General features: G+C 31.1%; 1 protein-coding gene and 1 non-coding gene across 2 annotated transcripts in view; one reads left to right on the top strand and one right to left on the bottom strand.

Moving 5' to 3' along the window:
* LOC132949232 (nephrin-like) overlaps nucleotides 1-25,658 on the top strand; it is a 354,694-nt gene that overhangs the window by 312,927 nt on the left and 16,109 nt on the right. Inside the window, exons 9-11 of the mRNA XM_061020012.1 lie at nucleotides 8,984-9,143; nucleotides 19,128-19,421; nucleotides 23,021-23,338. Coding sequence (XP_060875995.1) covers nucleotides 8,984-9,143; nucleotides 19,128-19,421; nucleotides 23,021-23,338 — 772 coding nt within the window. The remainder of the gene's footprint in view (nucleotides 1-8,983; nucleotides 9,144-19,127; nucleotides 19,422-23,020; nucleotides 23,339-25,658) is intronic.
* Nucleotides 2,814-2,886, bottom strand: Trnav-cac (transfer RNA valine (anticodon CAC)). Its single transcript has one exon. It is a non-coding gene; the product is annotated as a tRNA-Val (tRNA).

The raw sequence follows: 25,658 nt of genomic DNA, 5'->3' as shown, positions 1-25,658 counted from the left end.
GGACGCACATATATATAATACATGATACACGACTTTCTATTTATCAAATAAAAAAAAAAAACAGATCGTTTGTAATTTCGCACAGTAGTTTCATGTATATAATATATTTACGTATTTGTTCGAACTGCTTAAAAGCGTTCGTAAACACCGCACGTGTTTTATACCTATAGCCCCCTGGGAAAGCTGCAAATGCCAGACACAAATTTGTAAACGTAAAGAAACCTTTTTTTGACGGTCTCAATCCCATTCATTTTTTACATTCTAATTTATTATGACACGAAGAAACGGTCTCTTCTTTTTCTAACCTATATATTTAAAATAATTACAATTTTCTACATTTTTTTTTTTTTTTTTTAGCATCCTCCTGAAATGTAATTAACTACAACGATTTGCATACATTTACGGTGCTATCTGTTTTTTACATCAAATTAAACCAAATTAATATAATGTTATTATATAAAGCGCCGCGTCCCGCGAAATACTTTCAGATGTTTTTACACAAAATATTATAATTACAACAACAGACCTTCTCATTGAATTAACACACAATTTACGGTTTTCGGATTACACCATATCGTAAATAGCACGATACAGATGTCTGCACGTACAAGTTATACAGTTAAAAACGTAACTTACTCGTACACATTAGGCAGGCATATTAAATAATACGATGACACACGTTATGATATTATAAATCACGTAAATATATTCAATTATTTACTCAAATAAATAACATATTAATGTATACACTCAAAAAATTAAAATATTGTTTAATTTTGTGTTAAATTACTATCTGCCTTTAGGGGCTTTGCTCTTTGATTTATATTTTATTCGCATAATTATGTACGCATGTATCTAGCTCGTAGGTATGCATTATTTTCAACACCGAACCACTAAAAATTCCGTGACAAAAATGATATGACCAATGTGAGCTTAATAATATTCTGCTTGTAAAATATAGATTTTCATATCCCGACAACACGTCAATTAAAATGAAAAAAACACCTGATACTGTACATGCTGTATACATGTTCCGATATTATTTAGGTGCAACACGTCATGTAGAAGTACTTATAATATTGTTAATACATAACAATGTTATCGAATAAACACGATAAATGTAATTCTCGTGTCAAAAGTATTTTGTAATATTATCAAGAACACAGAAATTACGTAACAGGTAGGTAGGTACTGTCTATTATACGCATAAATATGAAAAATACACATAATAACACGGACACGTTAGACGTATTTTTAACTTTTCATTCTCGATTCTTCAAAACGCAATCAATCACACAATGTACGGTTAATGTGTAAAGAAACAATAAGACGTAATAATAATAATAAATACTAAAATATTGTTCCGAGGTAGTCATTTAAATATACAGTTCCTATATTTACAATATACATAATATATTATAATAAACCTTTTTTTTCTGAAAAATTCATCGGAAATGTGACTTTCGTTTAGTTTTTGCATTTTTAATATCATCTAATGGTATTCTGCGCGTTGTTGAATATCATCATGAATTATTATCGTATTATTTAATTGTTTCAAAACGAACTCGATGCCATCTGAGTTTACGTAAACGTTGCAGCCGTGTGCTGCGTACTACGAGGGAAAAAATACAAAGACGTTATAATAATAATAATAAATGTCACCATAGGAATCAACACAGAAGTTCATGAGCCAACAATACCAAATTACTCAGAAAATTAATACCGTCCGAATTGTACTTAGATGGGAAAAAATAGCAATTAGCTCCTGAAAATCAAAAGCAAAACTTTTTTTCCAAATGGATGAGTAAAGGGTGAAACTTTAATGATTGCGCAAAAAATAAAGTAATAATAATGATAATAAAAATCTCTAGACACTTTTAAATTGAAAAAAATTACTCAAGAACAAAAAAATAGTTTTAAAATAAATATTATTTTGACAGCAAATTATTAAAAAAAAAACCCAACATTATTATTATAATAAATTAGGTTTAAAAGATGGATAAAAACTCGTGAAGTTCTCACTTTCCCGTTATTCACATGGCCATTATGAGTGTTCCGACTTCATCGTTATACCTATGAAACTTTTTACACGTGGGCACGTCACCAATTCCTTTTTGTAATTTTTTATACAATTTTTAGCAAAAACCGACTAAAGCAGAATTGGCTCTTTAAATATTATTAGCTCTCGTAAATATAACGGTAAAAAGTCCGAACCTTTTCACTGTGAAACATTTTCTTTGACATCCCAAAAGTGTGGAAATTCACGTGATGTTTTATCATTCTAGTCTGGAAAAAAATATTTTTCAGTCTTCATGACTTTAATACACTTTTAAGTTTAGTCATCATTCATGTACCTACCGTATTTTAAAATCATTGGTTAGTGGACCATTCATCAATCATCATTCATCAATATATGGGTGCGTATACCTATACTTACTTAATTATACTGTCCACATTATAAAGTATCTGTAATAAATCATAACAATTAGCACTGGACACTAAAATGTGCTTAACATAATATTATTATAATGATATATTAATGTGCCAATTTTGTTGATTACCAAGGTAGATGGACCAAGGTAGCTGGTGGTATATCATAGTATATTATTATAACAATATTATAAACTAAGTTCGTTGTCCTTATTTTAATCACTATACCTATTTAAATTGTAATTCAGTATTAAAATTGAAAAATAAAAATCATTTTATCAACAATAATATATTATAATTTACTACACAATTAATCTCGCTATCTTATAATAAATTACAATACCAAAAAAAATATCATTTTAAAAAAAAATAAGCAAAAAACATGTTTCCGCCCGGGATCGAACCGGGGACCTTGTGCGTGTGAAGCACACGTGATAACCACTACACTACGGAAACCAGATGTTTGAGTAGAGAAATTGCACCGTATATAATAACAGAAAATGTAATAATAGTAGTACCAGTGGCGTCTGCAGGGGGGGGGGGCTAACGGGCTGAAGTCCCCCCCCCTCATTCCTCGTATTATTATTACTTTAAAAAAAATATATTTATCAAGTTTCAACTGTCAGCTATAGTAAGCAAGACGTAAATTTCATATACGTCTTCCCAGAATGAATTCATTTTTGAAAAAAACACTGTATTTGCATAGGTACCAATTTAAAATATCTAAAATCATCTGTAATTTTTCGATAAAAGTATGAACTACTTGTATAAAATACCTTACAATTTTATTTTTATTTACTCTAGTCTAATAATTTTAGACGTTTATTTGAGGTATTTTAAAATGTTTTTACTTTTCGACTTTTCTGGGGAAAAAAATGCTCTGATTATAAATTTCGATGCCCGATGTATGTATTTGGAAGCAAATATTGGATCTAGTTGGTACTTTTAGAAGGTAAAAATTGAAAATATTTAGTGCATTTTAAAATAACTGGAGAAAAAAAAATGAAAATGTATTAAAATTGTTTAGTAACCAGCTTGGTTATACCGCTTGGATTGTATTTGATTAATTAAGATTTTTTTTTTACTATAAATGTCAATAAAAATTATTTATCCGATCAAAAAGCTTAAAAATGTAATACGTAAGTTTTTATTATAGCTAAAATATTAACGATACATTGGCATAATGTATCGTTAATATTTTAGCTATAATAAAAACTCTAAGTTATACAATCTAATATTTGTTTCCTAAAACATACATCGGGCATCGAAATTTATAATCAGAGCATTTTTTTCCCCAGAAAAGTCGAGAAGTTAAAAACATTTTAAAATACCTCAAATAAACGTCTAAAATTATTAGACTAGACTAAATAAAAATAAAATTGTAACTAGTTATTTATTATCTTTTATTGTACCTACACATAATATACCTACTATTCTATTGGAAAAATCAAAACACTTTACAATTTAGTCTGCACTTAAAAAATACGATTTAAATAAATAATAATAATATTTACTATGGACATTAGGTATACCTAATCAAAATTTAATTGCATGAAAAACAATATTATACCTATAAAATATAATTATATTATGTATGTTGTATTAGCAATTTATGACATATGGAAGTATAATTGAGTATTTATTATTCAACTATTTAGTTGTAATAAGTAATAACGGGCAAATGAGATTTTGCGCTTATACCGATCTCCAAATTATAAATACATATTTTTTTTTCACTTATAATTTTCATAGTAAACATTTCATAGTATTTTTTTAAATGCAGACTCTAATTTATTATTGTGTTTTAAATTTTTCAATAGAATAGTACAATAATAATATTATATAAGATTAGATATTATGTAATTTTAGTTGAACTCAATTATTTACTTTAGAGGTCGTTATATACGCGTGAAATCACATTAGGCCGTTAATACAACTCAATAGTTGCAGAATGGTAATTACTTCATCATACACTTTTACCTACGTCATAAATTGCCATATTACAATAATATAACAATAATTATTTAAAATATAGTTTCATATTTCACTTAAATAAGTTCTTGTAATTTTAAGAGACATGAAACATATTATATTATATTCAGTTATTGGCCAAAACACTTATTCATACCTATATATAGCTATACTCCCGTGGCAATAATAGACGGTAATATCGGGGTAGACCTGCACGATAAATTACAATAATTCAGATGAATAAACCCCGCCAGTGTAGGAATAAATAATGAATGTAACAAAAAATAATATGACATGACCCTTATAGACCCGGGAAGTAATATAATTAAATGTGTCTACGACTCCAAATAAAAAAATTAATATTTTAAATCTATATATTTTATAGAGTTAGGTATGTACTAATTATATACGATTTTTTTCTATTCTCCGTATAGACTATATAGGTATTACTTATATTAATATTTATATTATGTATTATTAAGCAGTGCGTAACATTAATAAATATTATCTATATTGGTTATAAGTCATTAGTTCGTTTAGGTACTTCCAAGTTATTCCAACATCGATAATTAACTAAGTATAACAAAATAAAATAATAAATTCCGGCTAAGCTTAAATCAGTAAAAGTAGGTTCGCCAAACGATATTGCTGGGTAATAATTCTTACTTATTTGAAAATAATGTTTTTTCCTGCATGACGTGAATTCGTTGATACGATTTTCAGATTGAAAAATGTAATTTTAAGATGTTGTAACATAAAAGAATTTAAACTATCTTGAGTTTAATCTTTTATCTTCACGACCAGTGAATAAAAAAAAATGAAAAATGATACATCATCTCTACAGGTCTTTTACAACATATTTATATAATGCATTTTATAATAACCACGGAGTGAAGATTGAATATTCTACCAATATATTATATAATATAATCAACGATTATACTAGTAAAATGAAAATAAATATTCTTTGACTGAGTTTTCGGTTGATGACTTATATCGATATATTTTATTTTAAATTCAAATTGATGATACAATATGTTTTAAGTTACCTCAATTATATCATCTATGGATGGCTGATAGGAAATAAATTATAAAAATATAGTGATTTTTAATCGAGATATATTTTTAAATTAATACAATTCCAATAACCCCGGAAGTCGCAATAGTGTATCATAGTGGACTTAGAGTATTCGTCATCTTCATCGAGTGTGTAACAGTGATGATTTTATTTGTATCAGGGACTGGAACATTTTGAATTAATCGGAATCGATTCCGGTACTGGTTCTCCAAAAATAAAATAACTGTTGAGGTTCGGTTCTGGTTTCAATAAAAAAAATAATATAGGTATCGGCTCCAAATAATTTTGGTACCGGTTCCAGATAATTTAGGTACCGAAAAGTATAATAATTTTAAATATACCTATCCGGAATGCGGCTTTTATTAATAGTACGAGAAATAATATTAGAGAACTCATGTGATCACACATAGCTAGTTTATACACAAATCAGTAATACCATTAAACTATGATAAATAAAATCATCTTACTTTTGAACCTAAAAAACCTACTTACAGTCTATACTACACAGGCATGATGAGTAAGTGTGATGGTGACATAAAATAACGTTTGACATAGGAACATTAATTTTAAGTAAGAAGGCTCCCAGCAGTGCCACCCGACAAGAAATAATTATTCTTGTAAAACAATATAGGTAGAAATACTCTATAATAAAATTTGTGTAGCAATAATACTATTTTTATATAAAACGTCGTGTTTTCTGCCGCCACAGCCAATCAGAACATATAACCATGCACTTACCTACATTAAATATTAACACAACGGCCAACAGTACATTATGGAATATTGACTACAGAATTGATTAAAATATATGATCTGTGTATTCACCAACAAGACTACCTATATTTTATATTTTATGAGTTTACGACTACTTAGAATTTGTTCATACTATTTAAAAGTAGGTACTAAAAGCTTCCATCAGATTACATTAGTATGGTTTTCGAACACAAAATGTAAAAACGTATAAAATTATACTATAATATTAAATAAAATATGTCTATACATAAAAATTGCACGCTTGTACGTGGACGATGGAACATAATATACAATTTTTTTTGCCGACAAGTGACAGACTCTGCTGCACTGTCTACAACTGATTCGTGTTGTATCGCCGTTTTTGTATTTCACACGAGCTTTATATTGCAGAGTCTGATCCATGGTAGTGGTATAAGTTATACAATACGCATAAACCAAACATTCTATACACGTCCTGCGTTATGCCACCGGGGATAACAGGACGTGAGCACTTGCAGTGTGTCGATGGGAGTAGAACGGCAAAATTGTGTTAGTGTACTATTAAATTTTGGATAACGGCGGCAATGATGCCACTGTTGTTGTTTTTCTTCTGCGCTTGTGTACTGACTAGTTACATGTTGTCAGATTATTATTGTTTTTCGAAGAATATGAAGTGGTCCGTGGAGAAAACTGTGTCGGACGCGTACGTATGCGGAGTTGCATGTGGCTGTGTCGAATGCAAAGGGGTATAAAACTTGTCATGCGGTTTTATATAACGACGACCTCGCCAAATTCAATAACTTGTGTGCGTGGACTCTACTTGTGTACAAACTACAGTAAAGAATAAATTGTAAACAGGGTGATCCACCAAACATGTTCCGGGTGCTATCAAACTAATAAATATTCGTTTATTATAATTTATAATTCACATTTGAGGAATTTTTAAATATTCGAAATCACCATGTTTTCAAATAGTTACATAGATTTTTACCATTTAAGCTATATTCGTTAACATTATAATTTATAAGCTATTTAACTATTAAAATTGAACATTTATATAATAATTTGGAAATTATCGTATTTTTGGTGAATAATGTCCAGTTTAACTAGACAATTCTGATACTTTTTAACTGATGTATTGATAAATGAAGAAAAACCAATAAAGATACTTGTTACATTAAAATATATTTAAATACATTTAAACGTTCTATCTTTTTTACTCTCAGAGTATTAACTATATCCAAATTGCTACCAGAAACTGCCGTAAAAGTTGAAAATTGAAGCATTTTTACTGCTCCCTCCAAAAGGTTAGGAAACACACTTATTTTTTTAAAACCAATTGGTCCACTCCATTCAAAATCTAAAATTACTAGAGATGTGACTTAATTTAGAAAAAAAAATACAAATATAGTGAAATATGAGTTTCAATATAATATTATACAATATTATTTACTGTGAATATTTTAATGTTCGTTTGGTCTATGGCCGTTAATTTCATCCAGACCTACTTAAAGTACTTTTTATTGAGAAAAATGTAATGTTTATTGAAAGTTTTCAGTAACAATTAGTACCTAACAAATAATAATTAGTCTTGAAAAAAATGTTTGGGAAACACTGGTATATACTTTTATTATACGTGGCAATCAGAAACTACTTGAATGAAATATTACGTATACACATCAGTTACAAAAAAACAAATTATCTCCATAAAAACAGACAATTAAAAAAAGGTAGTGGGTACTCAATTGAAAAAAAAATAGATATTATCATAAAATATGGTATGAATACTCAAATTATTTAAAAGTAAGGTAAATTATTTCCATTGACGATTCTAAAAATTATAACTAAAATAAATGCATTATTAGTGGAAAATGATGGTGAGTATGCTTGGTTATCACCCTGTATGATACTACTCTGTATGATAATATACATACTATATATATATATATATAGAGAGAGAGAGAGAGAGAGAGAGAGTGAGAGAGAGAGAGTGAGAGAGTAAGATATCTAACCTAGCGACTTTATAAAACTGTTTGCATTTTCAAATGAGTGGTTTTTATTCAATGGCACTTCAAAGCATGTGTACATATATAGGTAAAGAAAGTGTAAAAGTGATAAATAAAAAATACGCACAAACCCCGTATTTTATTATAATATACTATCGCAAATCGCATTTATCCCGTATAGTTTTAATCTGTTCATTTTTTTTTTAGTAAAAATTTAAAAACTTAAGATATTAAGGTGTTAATTCCATAAAAAAAATTATCAAACCTTTAAATTTAGAGGGGCGTCTTCAAAACTGAATATTGTATTAATATTTATTATTAGATAAAAATAATGGCCTCATTATTCTCAATGTGCAAGAAAATACATGGATATGACCCCCCTAGATAGGGGTAGGGACCTATGTATGGTAAAAAAAACTTGGACATATATGTTTAATTGGTGCACGATTCATAATATCAATATTCAATGTTTATACATATAATATGTGTGCTATGTGCACTTTATATAAAATAATAAAAACGTTTTTCCACTTTAATATATTTGTGAATCTCATTGTTTTTTATCAATTGGAATATAATATAATATATTATATTATATAAATATTATAACTATTATTATAGTAGTAGATTTTCGATCTAGGTAAGCGTAATCTAGCCAATCTAGGTACCTACACTAAATATGAAATAAGCATCCATGCGGATGCGTATATAAAATGTCGACATATTGTTCATGCGCATAGTTAATAATTAATACATTTGTTTTTAGGGTCTTACGTTGAACCTGAACTCGTCGGCGAGAACAATGAAAAGCGACAACAACTTGGTTTTGCAGAGAGTGACCAGAAACGTTGCCGGCAGATACGCTTGTCGAGCAACCAATTCCGAAGGAGAATCGTTCAGCAACGAACTCAGCCTACGGATTAAATGTAATATATCTATCTATCTATATAATATATATATATATATAAATACATTATAATATGTAATATATAAATTATAATAATAGGACCGTTTGTATGGGGTTTATAGACTTGGAAACTATTTAACCATTTGCAAAAAAATGCGTGTAAACATATTCCTCGAGATTTCCTTTCAACCCACATATTATGTTGCTATAAGGATGGTGTCACAGAAATTTTGATTTAGCTCACAAAAATCTAAACATTTTTGATTAAATGTTATAATAATATTATATACCTACAGTGGCCCTTGGTTAAAGAAATAAAAGATACTATTATATAAATATAAAAATGAATGCATGTTTGTTGCTAATAATTATTATACTAAATAATTGTACTCAAATGATTTTGATGAACTTTTTGGAGATTGTTTTTGAGTTCTCAGAAAATTTGTTCGAGCCACGTTTGAAAATATACCAAGTCCTATAACCTATCCACCATAGCACAGATGGATTCGTAAATATTTAAACAAAATGCATAGGAGTTTTTACAACAACATATTGAAAAGTGGCTTGCTCGATCTCAAGTAGACATATTAAGGGCCAGTTGTACACGTCTACGGTTAAACTTCGATTACGCTTAATCAGCTGATAACAGATATTAACCGGGCAAATTCGGCCGATTAAACTCTGGTTAACTTTAATCGGAGATGGTACAACTGGCCATAACCAATTCCAATCAGTTTTCAGAAGTCTTAGCGCGTTATCTGGTTCATCGTTATGATTGGCAAAATATTGGTACATTTTGGTTGAAACAATAATATTGTCCGATGGCAAGCCCCTTAAAATCATTTCCTATAGGTATATGTTATATGTAACCTTCAAACAGCGAGTGTTTGGATAAAAGATAAGTGTATCATTTTATATTTTGAAAGTATTGTTTTGAAACTTACAACTTTTCTAAAAAGTTATGTATTTTGACGATACCCAATAGTTAATATTTTTGCAATTATATCGAAAATTCGAGAATTGAGAATGTTGTCGTCTATCGGTCCCAAGCTTCATCCTGACATATGTTAACATTAAGTAATTAGGATTTTGTTGAAAAAAAAATAAAAACAGATTTTATTCTTTTATCACAAATAGCTGTTATATTATTCTGACCAAATAGTTTATATGCCAATTTAAAGGGTTGAAAATTTCCTCTAAAAAATGTCTGGACTAAATTATATAGCGAAAAAATGAACGTGTTATTTGTCCCGAGAATACGTGATTCATTGAAGGGAAGTTGGTTATTTTATCCCCTCCCACTAATTAACCAGCCAAAACTTTACCTACGCTATGTATATAGGATATTTTCAATGTAATACAAATAATTTGCCGTTTATCCTTATTAATTAACGTAACGGATCGTTACACGCATTGAAACATTCTACTCGAATTCGAAGTGTTCTATATTTGTGTTAATATTTACGTTATTTTTTGTTTAAATATCTACTGACCGATTACTATCAACTACTACTCCTAGAATCGCATGATCGAATGTATGCTGCTAAGTATTTAACATCCGTATATAGCCGACTGGCGACTACACCGTAACACACTATTCTCTGCAGGGAGGCATTTTACATAGATTGTTTTAAAATTCGACGGGACAGTGTATTTCCACGCGGTATCGAAACCGAACGGGACCTACCGTCGGTCGCCGGTAAAATTGCGATAGCAGACATCGGACTGAGCTATAGCTTTAGTGGGTGGTTAATCCGAGCACGTGGCCCTCAAATAAACCCACCCGCACACCACCGGAACTGCATCATACGATACCGCTGGCTAACGAATCTTTATCACGCGGAAACGCCGCCGGCTAAAAACAAATTATTTTTTAACTCGTTCCACTTGAGTTATCGTTTCCCCCGACAAAATAATATACGTACGCACGCACGCGACATCGGACGCGTGCCCATTGCTCTCTGCAACGCGCATGTGCGAAAACGAACGCTCTAACGTTGGCCACTCACTGTGGCCATGTGTGTGGGTGTGGGTGTGGGTGTATGCGTGTGTGTGTGTGGGTGTGTGGGTGTGTGTGTGTGTGTGTGTGTGTGTGTGTCTGTATATGCGCGCGCACGCGCTTCTGTACAGTGGTACGGCTAGGACGTGTGCCGAGGGGATTTTCACGACTTAACCCTTTCCCTTCCGACGTAGTTTCGCCGGTTCCGGTCATACCGACGTTCGGCGCGGCGAAGCTACCCCCGCGACTGCCCCGGTCCCCGCCGTGTTTCCTTTATTGTTACAATAAATAAAAACATTTTTGAACAATAAAATAACCGAACGAAAAAAAAATCCCCGTTTCCTTGACGGGTCACGGTGTGCCAGCGGCGGCGGCGGTGGCGGCGGCGGTTGTGTGTACATTTTACTCCGCCGCCGGATGTACCTAAAACCCATCCGTTTTGTTTTGAATACCGCAAACGCGCTACTCGCCGGGCAATATAATATTTCTGTTATTGTTATACTATTATTATTATTATTATTATTACTATAGTATGCGCTCTGGCCAAGTAAAAATAGTCATAATCGATCGCGCTGCGGCTGCCCGTATACACAATATAATAATATTATATGATATTTTTGTACCGAGCAGCGGCCTGGACAAATCACTAAAATGTTTCGTTTTTTCGCCGTTCTCATTAATTGACCATTCTTGACGTTTTAATATCGTCGCTAAAATACACTCTCCCAACACTAAGTCGCGAGTGGCGAACGCAGTGTGAGAGTACGCGTCCCCCTCAATTATTAGATTATATTATTTTATGAGTAATGTTTAGTATAATATGATATTAATTATGATAATTTTACATTTTTCAAAAACTCTACCCGAAATTTTTTCTTGCGTTCGCCCCCGGACGTCACCAAGTCAAGTGTCGGTGTATGCTGCCGGTCCGTATATATATCCAGCTGGCTCGGTACTCTGTCCCACCTCTCCCATAATTGGGTAAATCGAAAGAGTAGACCGAGTCATGCTAGTATTGTATCCTCAAGTGGCGCTTATAGGAAGTAAGAACGAGCGTCGTCGGTACGCGCAGTGGTAATTGTTATTTTGTACTTACGACTACTGCGGACCACGTCAAAGTTATACAATGACACAATAGAATACCATTATTATTCACAATGAGTATCCGACTGAAAATGTAACGTAGGGTACTATATAAAATAACAAAATGTGTGATGTCAGGGACATTTGCAATATACTACGATCACTGATAACGCCAAAGTAAAGCTGAGGTACCTACCCGGTTCGTACAGAATATTCCAGTTGTGACAATAGTTGTGAAATTATTATTTTAATGACAACGAGACCTGTGATGAGATAATATCGCGAACAATTGCTCATATACGTTAATATAATTATTGTATAACACTATAACCTGACGATAACATTTGGGTACCTATTGATTAATTAAGTGCTAATGATGAAAATCGTGTGGCCAATTTGACTAAGTTTGTGAACAAAAACTATTATATATATTATTGTTACCATCTCAGTTATACCAGCTTGCCCTGTGACGGCATAAAGTGTTACTGAGGTTAATTTGGGTCGTGGAGTTTTTTTCTTCACAGGGGTTTCACGCTCTGCAATGCGATCACACCTTGAACACTCGCCTCCACCTCACATATCGTACCTACCACCTCCAACCGGAAACCGAACGCCGGCCAGCAGTTGATCCAAACACAACACGCAATACGTGTTATTTTATAATTCGCACACAATGTTTACATGTAAGACATTAAACGGGTTTTTTTTCTTCCGGGAAACGCTGCAATATCCGGTCGTCGGCGTACCTACCACATAAAACATATTGTACGCGAGCGAGCCAGGATTTTCCAATAACGCGTCTACGACTCCGTGGACGTGGCTCGACCGAATGTGTGCGTGAAATAATGAATCGTTTTCGGAAGGGGTCCCCATCCATCAATTAAGGACGGACATTTCTGCGGTCGGCGCTGTGGTGGTGTTTAAGGGCCGACATACCTACGCGCAAAATGAACCCCGTCTCGCACCTGCATCACAGCAATCGTGTTCTTTGAGGCGCCGGCCGTGCAATCGTATAAAACGACTACAACTGTACTTATATAATAATATCGTGAACCTTTGCCTATGAACGTGGATTTTGCTATATTCACGCATTTCACGAGCACAGTGACCGTCGGCGTATGTGAGCGTGTTGCGTACACCGTGTTGGAAATCAGATTGATGGAAAAAAGAGTGAGAAAGAGAGAGAGACGATTTTATGTAAATGCGTTTTCTCGTATTCGTGTGTGTAACACGGGTTGGGGGGGAAGCCATTGCTCCATTGCTATAGATGAACGGGTCGAATGTTTGAAATGAAAAACGTAATATAATATTATTACCATAATATTATGGAACGGTTGCGGCCACCGACTATATAATAATATGTCCGTACCGAAACGATTCTTTTCTCTCTCGCACTCTATCTCTTGTCGTCGTATGAATATAACATCGATGTATACAAGATACTCAGTTGTGTGTGTGTGTGTGTGTGTGTGTGTGTGTGTGCGCGCGGGTGGTTGCGGGGAGTAGCCCTCTCTCGGTGCTATTGCAACGATGCTCATTTGAAAATGGTAAAATATCATTCCATTACTACGATAAAATCTTAAAAAAGAAATGTCTACGTATAATAATATGACTTTATACAAAAATCATACACAATTTACGCGATACGATAGTAAATTAAGTCTTTAAATGTAATGGTATACAGCAATAAGAGATTAAGTGCTTGCCGGAGTCGTTTTAAAATTATGGAAATAAACAATTCAAAAGAAAATCTATGAATATTGTATATTGTTTGTGAAAAGTATTGTTTGAAATTGATTAGCATATTCGGATGGACACAATGATTTTTAGGTTATCAAACAATATTAAGACATTTAAATTTGGATTAGGTCCTAATATCAATTATAAAATATAATGTTACATTGTGGCTTGGCGCGGCGTGTTGGCTGCTTTCAGTCGCGGAATTCGACTGAGAGTAAGTAACGCTCGTTGCTAGTAGCTCCCGGATGGGTGACCACCCGTGTTCGTAGTAGTAAAATCCTTGCCACACATATACGTGTTTGCTTACCTACCGTACCAACCTTACCAACCATAGTTTATAATCCCCTACAACAGCTAATGGCCTTAGTCGATAGAGCTTAAGTTCAATAAAAAAAAATAAAATTAAATGTTACATTATAATAATAATTAAAAATAGATAATAATGATTATAGTTAGTAAAAAAAGAACTGAAACCGTTATTTCTAACAGATAGTGTTATTAAAACTCACGGCATGACATTTATCATGCCATTGGTGTTTATTTGTTTTTATTTTATTTTACTGTAAGGTTTCAATTTAATGTGCCACGCGACCGTTGCTTTATGACCGGAATAAAATAAATACACTTAATTGTGTGCAGTGTATTGTGTTCATGACTTAGGTATCTATCCCACCCGTGCACTATAATAATAATACTAATAATTTACACTCGTCCGAAACCTTTTGTTTAATTCCCCTGGGGTTTCTCTGTGTAACGACGTGGTCGAAAATTGTGTACATTGAGGGTATTGAGCATTGATACTACTAAAAAGTGAACACTCTGTATATAACGCATTATGGGCTATATATAATGGCAAAAAAAAAAATCGTTCATTATATTTAACGTTATTTTATGTTTCATATTACTACTATTACTTAGGCGTTTAAAATCGGTATTAAACACCCTAGCGTGGAATCACACACACACAAACTCACCCATATAATATAGGTTGGTAGAAGCACGCACAAAATTCAATAATATTATATTATAATAATGTTATATTACGTAGGTACACGATATTATTTATACATAAAACCGATTGGAGTACCGTTTTCCGACGTATGATCGATTGCGAAAAAAGTGTTAATGATTTATTGCCATTACGAGTATTTTTTGTTGTTAAAACACAAAATATAGCCTGATTTTTTTTTTAACAACGCGAATAATAACGGTCCTGTCCGTATAAAAACGCGGTAAATATTCGGCGGAATAAAATTGTTGTTTAAAAAACCATAGGACGGCGTTACTCGATATTTTTCCTCTACAAGAAAAATCTATGAATCATAAATATATTTTTGTTAATAATTTATTGTAACCGCATAACAACGAAAACGACTATCTTTCAAAATCGGTTGGAAAAATAAAATATCTATACACAGCAAAATATGTTAAAATCTAATATTTACAAATATCACTTTCAGTGGTGGTCACGGTTTAATTGAAATAATATAACATCAACTTCAGTGCAGTCGTTCACCTTATCATGTTATCACTATAATAATTTGTTATTGTGAGCATGAAGTGCACGGGAGATATATACTCAGATTTTAACTTGCCTTGTTAATAATAATATAGTACAGATAAAACAAACCTTGTATAATTGTTTTGATATCCCGGATTGTACACCAGTATAGACTATAGAAAATAATATCTAAGTAGGTATATTATTATCGTAGTATTAACCCGAACTCATTTATTTTTGCTGTTTAAAAAATAACGATGGTCAGTCTTACTGTGTAATTTGACTTTTTTTCTGCTCGTAGAGTTTTACCATCTGGATTACGTTTGTAAAATATTGTAAACCGTGTTTTCTATATCGTTATAACATGATTGCCTCGGTTCGCCTTATAAATACATTACTCTAAGACACCATAATATTGTGTTTAAGTAAGTATTGCGAGTCAAACAAGTATCCAACATTTTATTTTTGCACCAAAAACAGTTTCCCGGAAATATAGTTTAAGCAGAAATAACGAACGCCAGTCAGTCAGTCGCTTCAAAATGTTCGTCATGAACTTTTAAATGTATTTACGTAATTTCTGTCATTCTATGTTGTGTTTTTTAAACCTGTATTTTTACTTTTTTGTTTTTGCATTGTTGTACTTTATAATAATAAAGTATCATAATTTGTTTTAGTTTTTAACTGAAATTTTGTATGATATCTAAAAACGTTTATACTAAACAATATTGTTACTGTATAATACAGAGCACGATTCATCGAGCATTCTCGTCCTCATTTTCTCAACTAATAATGAATTTATTCAAATTCTATTAATGGAATGTTTAAGTACATTAATTAAATATTTATTTATTTTATAGATTTAAAACCATTTACTTAATCATATAAATACGAGTACAAATATACTGAAAAAAAATTTGGTTTAGCTACCTTCTTCAAGCAAAGCTTGAATTGAAGGTAGCGAGTTATTTTCTTAGAGATTACACAGTATATACAAATTACTATTTTAACAAAAATAACAAAAAGGCAGTATAGAAATAATGACAAAGATATAAATTAGGTACTTAAGTTTACAATTTAGTTATAAATATAGTTATAGGAATGAAGTACATACGCATAATTACTAATAGGTAATAGCTAAACACAATTATTTTTATCAAGTAGAAACCAACATATTAATAGTATGAAATGTAATATGTATCTAATTTAAGATTTAGAATTTATTATACTCTGACAATATTTACAAATAATTATTATAAAATGTTGAATTTAATTTATTAATTACTTTAATTGTAAAATCATAATCATCATCCCCACATCATCTAAACCTATTAGATGAAATGACTTATGAGACCTATAATAATAATTATCCTTAGTACACAAATCTTAATAACTCATAAACAAGGGAACTGTTTTAATTTTGATTTAGGTACATTCACATTTTCAAGAAAGTCACCCGCTTAACAACTTACAGGAAAACGGAGATTCTCATTTGAAAAAAAAAAATTGGGATCGCTCCTTTAATGGCAAATATCTAAATATTTAAAACTATGTCTACGTAATATGCATACTATTTATTCGTAGAAATTCTGAACATCAGTACTTGAATAAATTCATTGCCCAGTGAAAAAAAAAAAAATGTGAACGAGCATGCTTCGCAAATCATTATGTACATATTATGTATATATTATAATATTGACACTGATACGAAATGGAATAGAGCATCAAGTAATATGTGCCAAATAATAATAAATTGTAATTTGAGCAGTTACGAGATTGAAATAATATTGACTTGGCGTCATAAAACGTGAATGTGAATCTACACTCACCAGTGGATCGGGTGTGCATAAAACAAATACACCCTAATTAAATTCCAATTCGTAGCCGTATAAATATATGTATATTATAATACACGCGTATACGTTTATTTCACGATAGCGCCGTACCTTCATCAACATATCCTAGCGAAGTCCGTATTTTGCTGTTCGGAGAAATGTGCAAACGTAAGTGCGTTCACAAAAATAAAATAAAATCGCGGTTGACACAAAATCGAATGGCGTTGTAATTTACGGTATTCCAAATGACTGCAGTGATTTTGGTTTGAAATTTCGGAACAAAAACTTCTGTTTGATACAAACGGTATTGGGAAAAATATTTAAAAGACAAGTTATCTACACTAAATCGTCCAAAGTCAAAATATTCAATGGTTGCCAAATCTAGGGTCAAATAATCAACAGATAAAGAAAAATATCCAGATAAAAAAAAATAAAATTTTTACATTATTTTTATAATTACCTAATGAAAATTTAATGACATTAGAAAAAAACTCGCATGAATTAACGCAAGTGATCCACCATGGTAAAAAATTGTCATGAGTATTAACCACTGTTTTAAGACTTACTGTCTGTCTAAACATGATATAGGTATGCCAATTGAATATGTACTTATAAATTCTAAAATATATGATTTAAAAAAACACCAAAAAACAGCTAAAGTAAATACTAAAAAATAGTCATGTAGACAGAAAATCGTAGAGTAAGCCGCGTAAGAGATAATTAGTGTTTCTTAATTGATCTAAGTAAAACAAAAAAAAAATGTTTGTACCTAATTTATTATGAATTATACCATACTAATGTGACCACAATTAATTTTAGATAATAATATATTTAATAGTAAATATCAAAATAACAATGCGGTATATAATTTATTATACATATTTTAAAAAATTCTAAAATATTGGAAGTTGTACTTAGTTTAGAAAAATCACTCACTAACTTATAAGTGTAAATATTATAATAATATTATCATTTAATAGCTTAAACGTGTGAACAAATAAAACTCACATTTAACTTTACGGTAGTATAATTGATACTGTATGAATCAAATTTATATCTTATACTTACATTGTTTGAAGTGTATGCAAACTTACAGAGCTTTGATATCCTTGATTATAAAAAGAAACCACGCTGTTTCGGTCTGATAATCACATGTCGACTGGTAATGGGCACCTTTGCCATTTATCAGGAAAACACTTCAAAATTGAAATTTTCATATTATGTTAATATTGCGTGCATCTTCAGTCCATCTAAACAATCCGAGGGAAAGAAATAATGACTCGCGTTAACACGACGTACCTTTTGTATACAAGTTTAAAAACTATGATAGCCGACAATATAATATAGTAAAAAATCAGAGCATTATCATGACACGTTGGGCATATTATAGCCCGCCAAGTCTTTGACTCGCTATAGTCGCTTGTACCTCAAAAAACGCATTTGGACCCTACTTGTTGGCATTCCTGTGGCCCGTGAGTAAACATCACAATATGTCCCGAAAAATAAAATAATATCTCATTTTCAAATGGCCAGATGAACACTATAATATTATAGTGCTCGTGCATTCGAAAGCTTAAGCTTTTGGCTATCCTGCACGTATAGTATATAAACCACGTCGGCATTAGCCAGTTTTTCCTTTTACCAGTCGATAATGTAACTATCGTATAATTATTACGTTCACCAGACCTCAACTCTGAGACTTCCGAGTGTGCAGATATTTTCCTTGTTATTTTATCGTACAATACAACATAGTACCGTCATCGTATAAACATGGACACTATAATATTATGCAATATTTTTAATATCGTATACGAATCGCAATGTTTAATTTTGATCGCGCTTCCACAGATGCACCTGGCTGCAGGACGGACCGGGTGATGGTGATCGGCGCGTCCCGAGGCGAGAGCATGGACGTGCCTTGCGAGGTGGAAGCTGACCCTCCAGCCAAGGGGTTTCGGTGGAAGTTCAACAACTCGGGAGAGACGATCGAAATCGGACCCGAACGGTACATATCCAATGGCACGACCAGCGTGCTCAGGTACACACCTGTCGCCGACCTAGACTACGGCACGCTGTCGTGTTGGGCAATGAACGGGGTCGGTCACCAGTCTGTGCCCTGCCTATTCCAAATGGTGGCCGCCGGTAAGCACTCCAATCTATTTTTTATGTCATGAAATATTTTATTATATTGTTAAATACTTAGTTTAGGCGAACAAATACCGAAGTGCATTGAATTTTCTGAAATGTTGACAAGAATATACATATATATTTATTTTTGTTATTAGAATTAAGAGGACTTTTTAGTTTTAATATTAGAGTGAATTGACCTATTATCATACTTTTAGATAAGAATATTATCTGTGCTTAAGCGTTGGCGATTTTTCAATATTTTAATTTTAAAGTGAGATATATGTATGTGAAATATCAAAAATTAAAAATGCTCATATTTCGCTTGAAATCAAAACATCGAATAAAAGCCATAATGTTATTATCCAAAAATGTTATAATAGGTCAATTCACTCTAATATCAAAAATAACAGCATATCAAAATAGTGAACGAAAATTTGCTATGTCGTAAGTGTGTAAGACGGAGACAACAAATGTATGGGTAGCGTCCTCTTAAGACAATTTCTTAAAAAATGGCTATAAAATACCGAATTACACATGGTTTTCAAACTTCGGTATAGTTACAAGCTTAAGTTTTGAAAATGTGAGAAATATTGAACTTAAATAAATGTTTAACTGTTGAGCAAATAAATAGTAATCGGGGTTTAAACTGCTTTTTAGAATTTTCTCATATTTTTAGTAGGTATATAAAAATATACGAAAATAACTCAAAAAGTATACTATACCACGTACATACCACGTCATCTAAAGAATTTCTGTTCAATTTCTACAATATTGTTTCATATTGTGTATTTATTATATATATTATATATTATATAACATTTTTTTCTTATTAAATAGTTGCTGCCTTTTCCTGCCAACATTATAACCATGCATAGCGACGAGCAACGATATCGATAATCATATTTTATTATTATTTCGTACACCTATTTGAATTATTTTATGCATTTTTTCACTTGATCTCGAACTCGTAAATTTTGTTTTTATATTTCGATATATAATTTCGGGTTATTTTTTATTTCAGATTTCTGATATTTTTTTTAAAAATATAAGTTATATCGATTGAAAATGAAATGTAAACATCAATTAACCTTTTCACAGGATTTTTTTTGTCGTTTCTGTCCCTTTTTAATATATTTTTCTTGTTCGCCGTTATATATAATAACAATTATTTTACAATTGAATAGATAATATTATTGTTTAACGAGTTCAATATTTTTAGATATGGTATGGTTAATATTTTGACGATATTGAAAAATGAAACAATATCGTTGCCTATCACAAAATTGGTATAATGTATTTCTGAAATGTCTAATACAATGACAAATAAATACAGTAAAATAATTATAAAAAAAAATTACCTGATAAAAAAGGTACTTGCCTATTATAAGACCGCAAAATGATCATAACCTAGCCATTTATTATTTATTTTGTACAACTTGTAGGTAAACATTATAAAAGTTATAAACGAACTATATAATACTATATATAATATCATACAAAATTGCTTATTATTGTGGACATATATGAAAAAAAACATTTAATACAATAATAATGAATTATGTAAATTCAGGGTGATAACATACCAAGCATGTTAACCCCCCTCCCCCCTTTTTCTTCTTCAATAATACGGGAATTTTGGAATTTTTGAATATAATATTTAGCCGTACTTTCAAATTCTTGAAATTATTTTCTACTACTTAAGGAGTTTTCTTATTATATGCAAACTTCTGTTTTTCAAATGGCGTTAACTCCTCCTTTTTACTGTAAATTATTTAGCGGAAAAATTTTCTAAAAATGTCGACCTTTCAAAATCGAAATTCGAACTATTAGCTTTTGAGTTATTTGACTTCGTGTACTAAGGACAACAGCCATTAGGTATATGATTTTGGGTTCTATAGATGTATTATGATGGCTATGGAAATTAAAACAATCCTAGTAACTTAAAATATAAATTTAAAAAATCAATAAAAACAAAAAAAATATATATATATATTAATAATTTAAAAAAATCCTCCTAATTTTAATAAATACTTGATCCAACATTATATTATCTGTTTTATATTTTTGTAAAATTATTTTTAAGGGGAATTATCCTTAATATAAACATCTTAATAAATGTTATATATATAATAATATATTTAAAACATACAATTTATGTTACAATCATAATATATGAAAGGATGATAAATTGTTTGCTATTAAAAAAAAATTTATAAATATAAAATGCCAGCCCCATTTACTCCGACTTCGCTTTTTCAAGCGGAACACGATGACAAGACTTACTTTTAAATACAATATTAATTTCTCGAGCTGCCTTCACAAGACCAAGGTACTCTTTACTTTTTTGAGTTTCATTTAAAGGAAAGAAGTTTTACTCAGATTCGAATTAATTTTTATACTATACCTACTTTTTATTACATATTATTATAGAAATATGTAATAACGTTACGTTTACAGTAAACATCATATTATGCGTGAAGTCACGCAACTATTGCGTTTAGAACATTTAAGCAAAAACATGATCCATACGTAATAGTTATGGGTACCTACAGATAGATAAAAAAAAAAAAACGAATTGCTGTAGATGATAATATTATATAGGTAGGATACGTCATAGTTATTGAATACTGTAACGAAAAACATTCGGTGATTTGTTTTTGTTTTTATTTACGTCGGTTAGACCGTGTTAGAGTTTTCTTAATGAAAAATAAATGGGAAAAAGTAAAATATTAATAACAAAAGTTTGTAGTGTACGACACGGAACACGAATCGATTAAAAACACCGACAATGTAATTTAACTCGTTTTTCTTTACCCAATATATAAAAAAAAAAACATTTTGTTTCTCCGTTATAATTATTAAGCTTTCGTCAATTCGGGTTGCTACTAAAAAAAAAAAAAAATGGTTTTCACCTACAACCGTGTACATCATGTTTTTATTACAGTTGTGTTTTGTTCGAATCGATATTATACAAGTGAGATGCCTTATGTTATTATTACTAAAATGATATCATAGCAATATCACGCGGCACGCGATGTGGGTACCTACGTGATTATTATATACTGTGACAAAACCTCAATCGTAACAAAATAATATAATATTGAGTAATAGTATAAGGTGTGCGGTCTACCGTAATTGTTTCGGTAAAGCATGACATCTAATCAAATATTATATTATTATGTTAAATACGTCATGATCGTCTATAATGTTTATGTGTATACTCACTTTTAAGACATACACGATTTTTATAAAAATAAATACTACTGTAAATAGTATTGACAAAACTAATTTTAATTTTTTTTAATACTTGCAAATACCCTCAAAATGAGTTATGTCTTAACATATTGTCATAATATTATATAGCTGGTACTCTTAATATTAATTACATACATATATTATATACATAAATTAAAACTTTAAATTTGTCAAATATTAATAAAAACAATAAAAACCTACTCTCGAATAGAGCATCCTATCCATTATATTTTACCTGTTTAAGTATAAACCCGTAATAGTCTGTATTAATAGGGTTTACGTTTTTTTTTTTTTTTTTAAAATAAAAAACGTACCACCCATAATAATGTCGTGTCGTATTGTATCCACCGGTGCAGGTAAACCGCAGTCGGTGCACAACTGCACGGTCCGGAACAACACCGACGGCGCGGTGGACGTGCAGTGCGAACCGGGCTACGACGGTGGCCTGCAGCAGGTGTTCGTGCTGGAGGTGTTCGCCGAGAACCTGGACAGCCAGGTGGACGGCGAGGTGCTGTACCGGAACATGACGGACCGGACGTCGCCGCGCTTTTCGCTGGGCAAGGTCGCGCTGGGCGTGCTGTACACGGCGCGCATGTACGCCGCGAACGCCAAGGGCAAGTCCACCGCCGTCACTCTGCCCAGATTTTCGTTTCCCGGCTCCGAGAACCAAATGGGTGAGTACCACCACCATCCCGGTTACCATAAAATTTTAGTCCCGGAGTCTATCCCGTCCGCGTTCGGCTGTATATTATTATAATACTGATGCCTAAGCGTTGCAATTCTCAACGAGTTATCAAAAAAAGGTTGTATTTTACCGTTTTTAATTTATAGTGATCGCGTTTTTATCGTAGCTGCAGTCGCAGTGTTTGAACGGCTACAAATTGCCCATGTACCTATATGTCAAAAACTAAAAATTATTCATAAACATTAAACACGTGTTGTTTATAGAATGTGTTCACTGGCCTCAGATAAAAATATCGTGAGCCGTGGGTTTTTTAATACCTTTGATATTATAATATTCATCATCGCAGGCTTTCAACAGAATTTGAACAAACGACGAGCTTCGGAGGGAGTAGGGCCTATGCGGCTTGGGCTTCTAAAATTATTAAATTTCCTTTCTCAAATTTTAGGTTTAACTGATATTATTGTTTCATATAGTTTGTGACGTACAGAGTTGATTTTTTTTTTTTTAATTACTAAACATACAATCTCGTCCGACGCGACATAATATTACTGATTTGACAAACAATAATAAATTCAGTAAATTTCAAAAATATACATCAATGGTAAGAAATTATGTTGTATTAAAATGTAAAATTGACTAATGAGAATCGGTACTACGATTGCGTGTAATAATAAAAACTATATTATAAAATTGATTAATAGGTCATATTCTTCATTATCCTTATTAAAAACTTATCATTTTTATTGGTATAAATATGTTATATATTCAAGTATACTTACTCAGTGGTTGTTGGACTATTCAAAAATATTTTAATTTACATTTTGTCGTGTTAATCAATATTTTTAAGATAGTATAGAACGTAATACTAATAATATTATAATACAAACGAATATTTTTCGTAATAAGTATAGTATTAACGAAGTACGAATTCTACACAGACCACAGTATTTTATTCGCTCAATGTTGTAATGAGTATGAATGATTTTTATTTTTTTTGAATGTTCATTGGTAGTATTTGTATACAAAAATCGGAAAGATTTTGGATATCTAATAATTGAGCTTCAATTCAGCATAATAATTTACTTCACTATTGTTTGACGTTTACTAGTAAGTGTTCCCTCAATATGATGGAAATAATATTATTACACCCATATCTATTCATAATATAAAATCCATCTAACTAACGTAGATTATTCATGACGACGTTCATACAATAAATTCTGAAATTCCTTTCACCAGATCCAATCATAGATGTCATTCAATTATATGTCAGAATTAATACCTGGGAATTGGTATATATAGGGATTAATACTATAAGTACCCAAGTGCATTGGTCCCATTTTCAACTATGAGAATCGTAATTAGTATTTATGAATGATATCTCACATTGTCATAATTCTATGGAACTAAACGTGTTAGTTTATAAAGTTGGTTTGAAAATATAGAACTCACCTGGTCATAGAATAACATAAACAAATAAACGGATTTATTTTAAGCACTGCACTACTGCGTCTTTCTTCTGTTATGGAATTTGTATCAATTAATTGCGTATTAGTATGTAAAAAAACTATACAATGTATTTTTAAAACGACGGTTGATGTAATGTCTACTGAATCAAGACATAAAAAAATATGAAACAAATAAATATAAAGGTAAACCAAGAGAGAACTTAAACTATTATATTAAACCCAAGTGAGAGAGTTTCTACAATGGTGGGTCTCTCTCTTCATGTGATTTCATGTTGTTCATCTTAATATATATTAAAATTACTTATTACGTATAAAATAGTACAGATTTTAAGTAAACTATTTTATTAAATAAATAAAAAAAAGTATTATTAAAAAAAAAATTGCAACTTTTGATAATATAAGTTTTTTTTGTATATGAATGATTACATATTATTATTGTAGTTTAATATTTTCATAGCAATAAAAGTGTTTTGGGAAGTCATTTTGAGGTGAGTTACTCACTATAATATGTCCGTATGAGTACCTCCTACTTAGTGTACTTACTTAAAGATAACTTTTTCTTATTTATATTCTGTACAAAGAAGTACGTTGTACGACATAATAAAAGATGTTAATGGATATTTTGTGGTATGTATTACAAGTTACAACGCGGTAAACATTATTAATTCGTTTTAAATATTGAATTAGAATATCAAACACAATGGTCTTAGAAAAATAATATATTATTTTTACGCACTAATAAGTTGATATAATAATAATATATTTTGTTTAAATTCTTTGTCTGTTTGAGATTTTTGTTATTTGTCTGTAAAAAAATACCTGTGATACAAGTGACTGGTG

The sequence above is a fragment of the Metopolophium dirhodum genome, chromosome 7, assembly GCF_019925205.1.
Source record: "Metopolophium dirhodum isolate CAU chromosome 7, ASM1992520v1, whole genome shotgun sequence".
NCBI classification, from domain to species: domain Eukaryota; kingdom Metazoa; phylum Arthropoda; class Insecta; order Hemiptera; family Aphididae; genus Metopolophium; species Metopolophium dirhodum.
The sequence above is the reverse complement of the archived record's forward strand: the minus strand, read 5'-3'. Positions and strand labels throughout refer to the sequence as shown.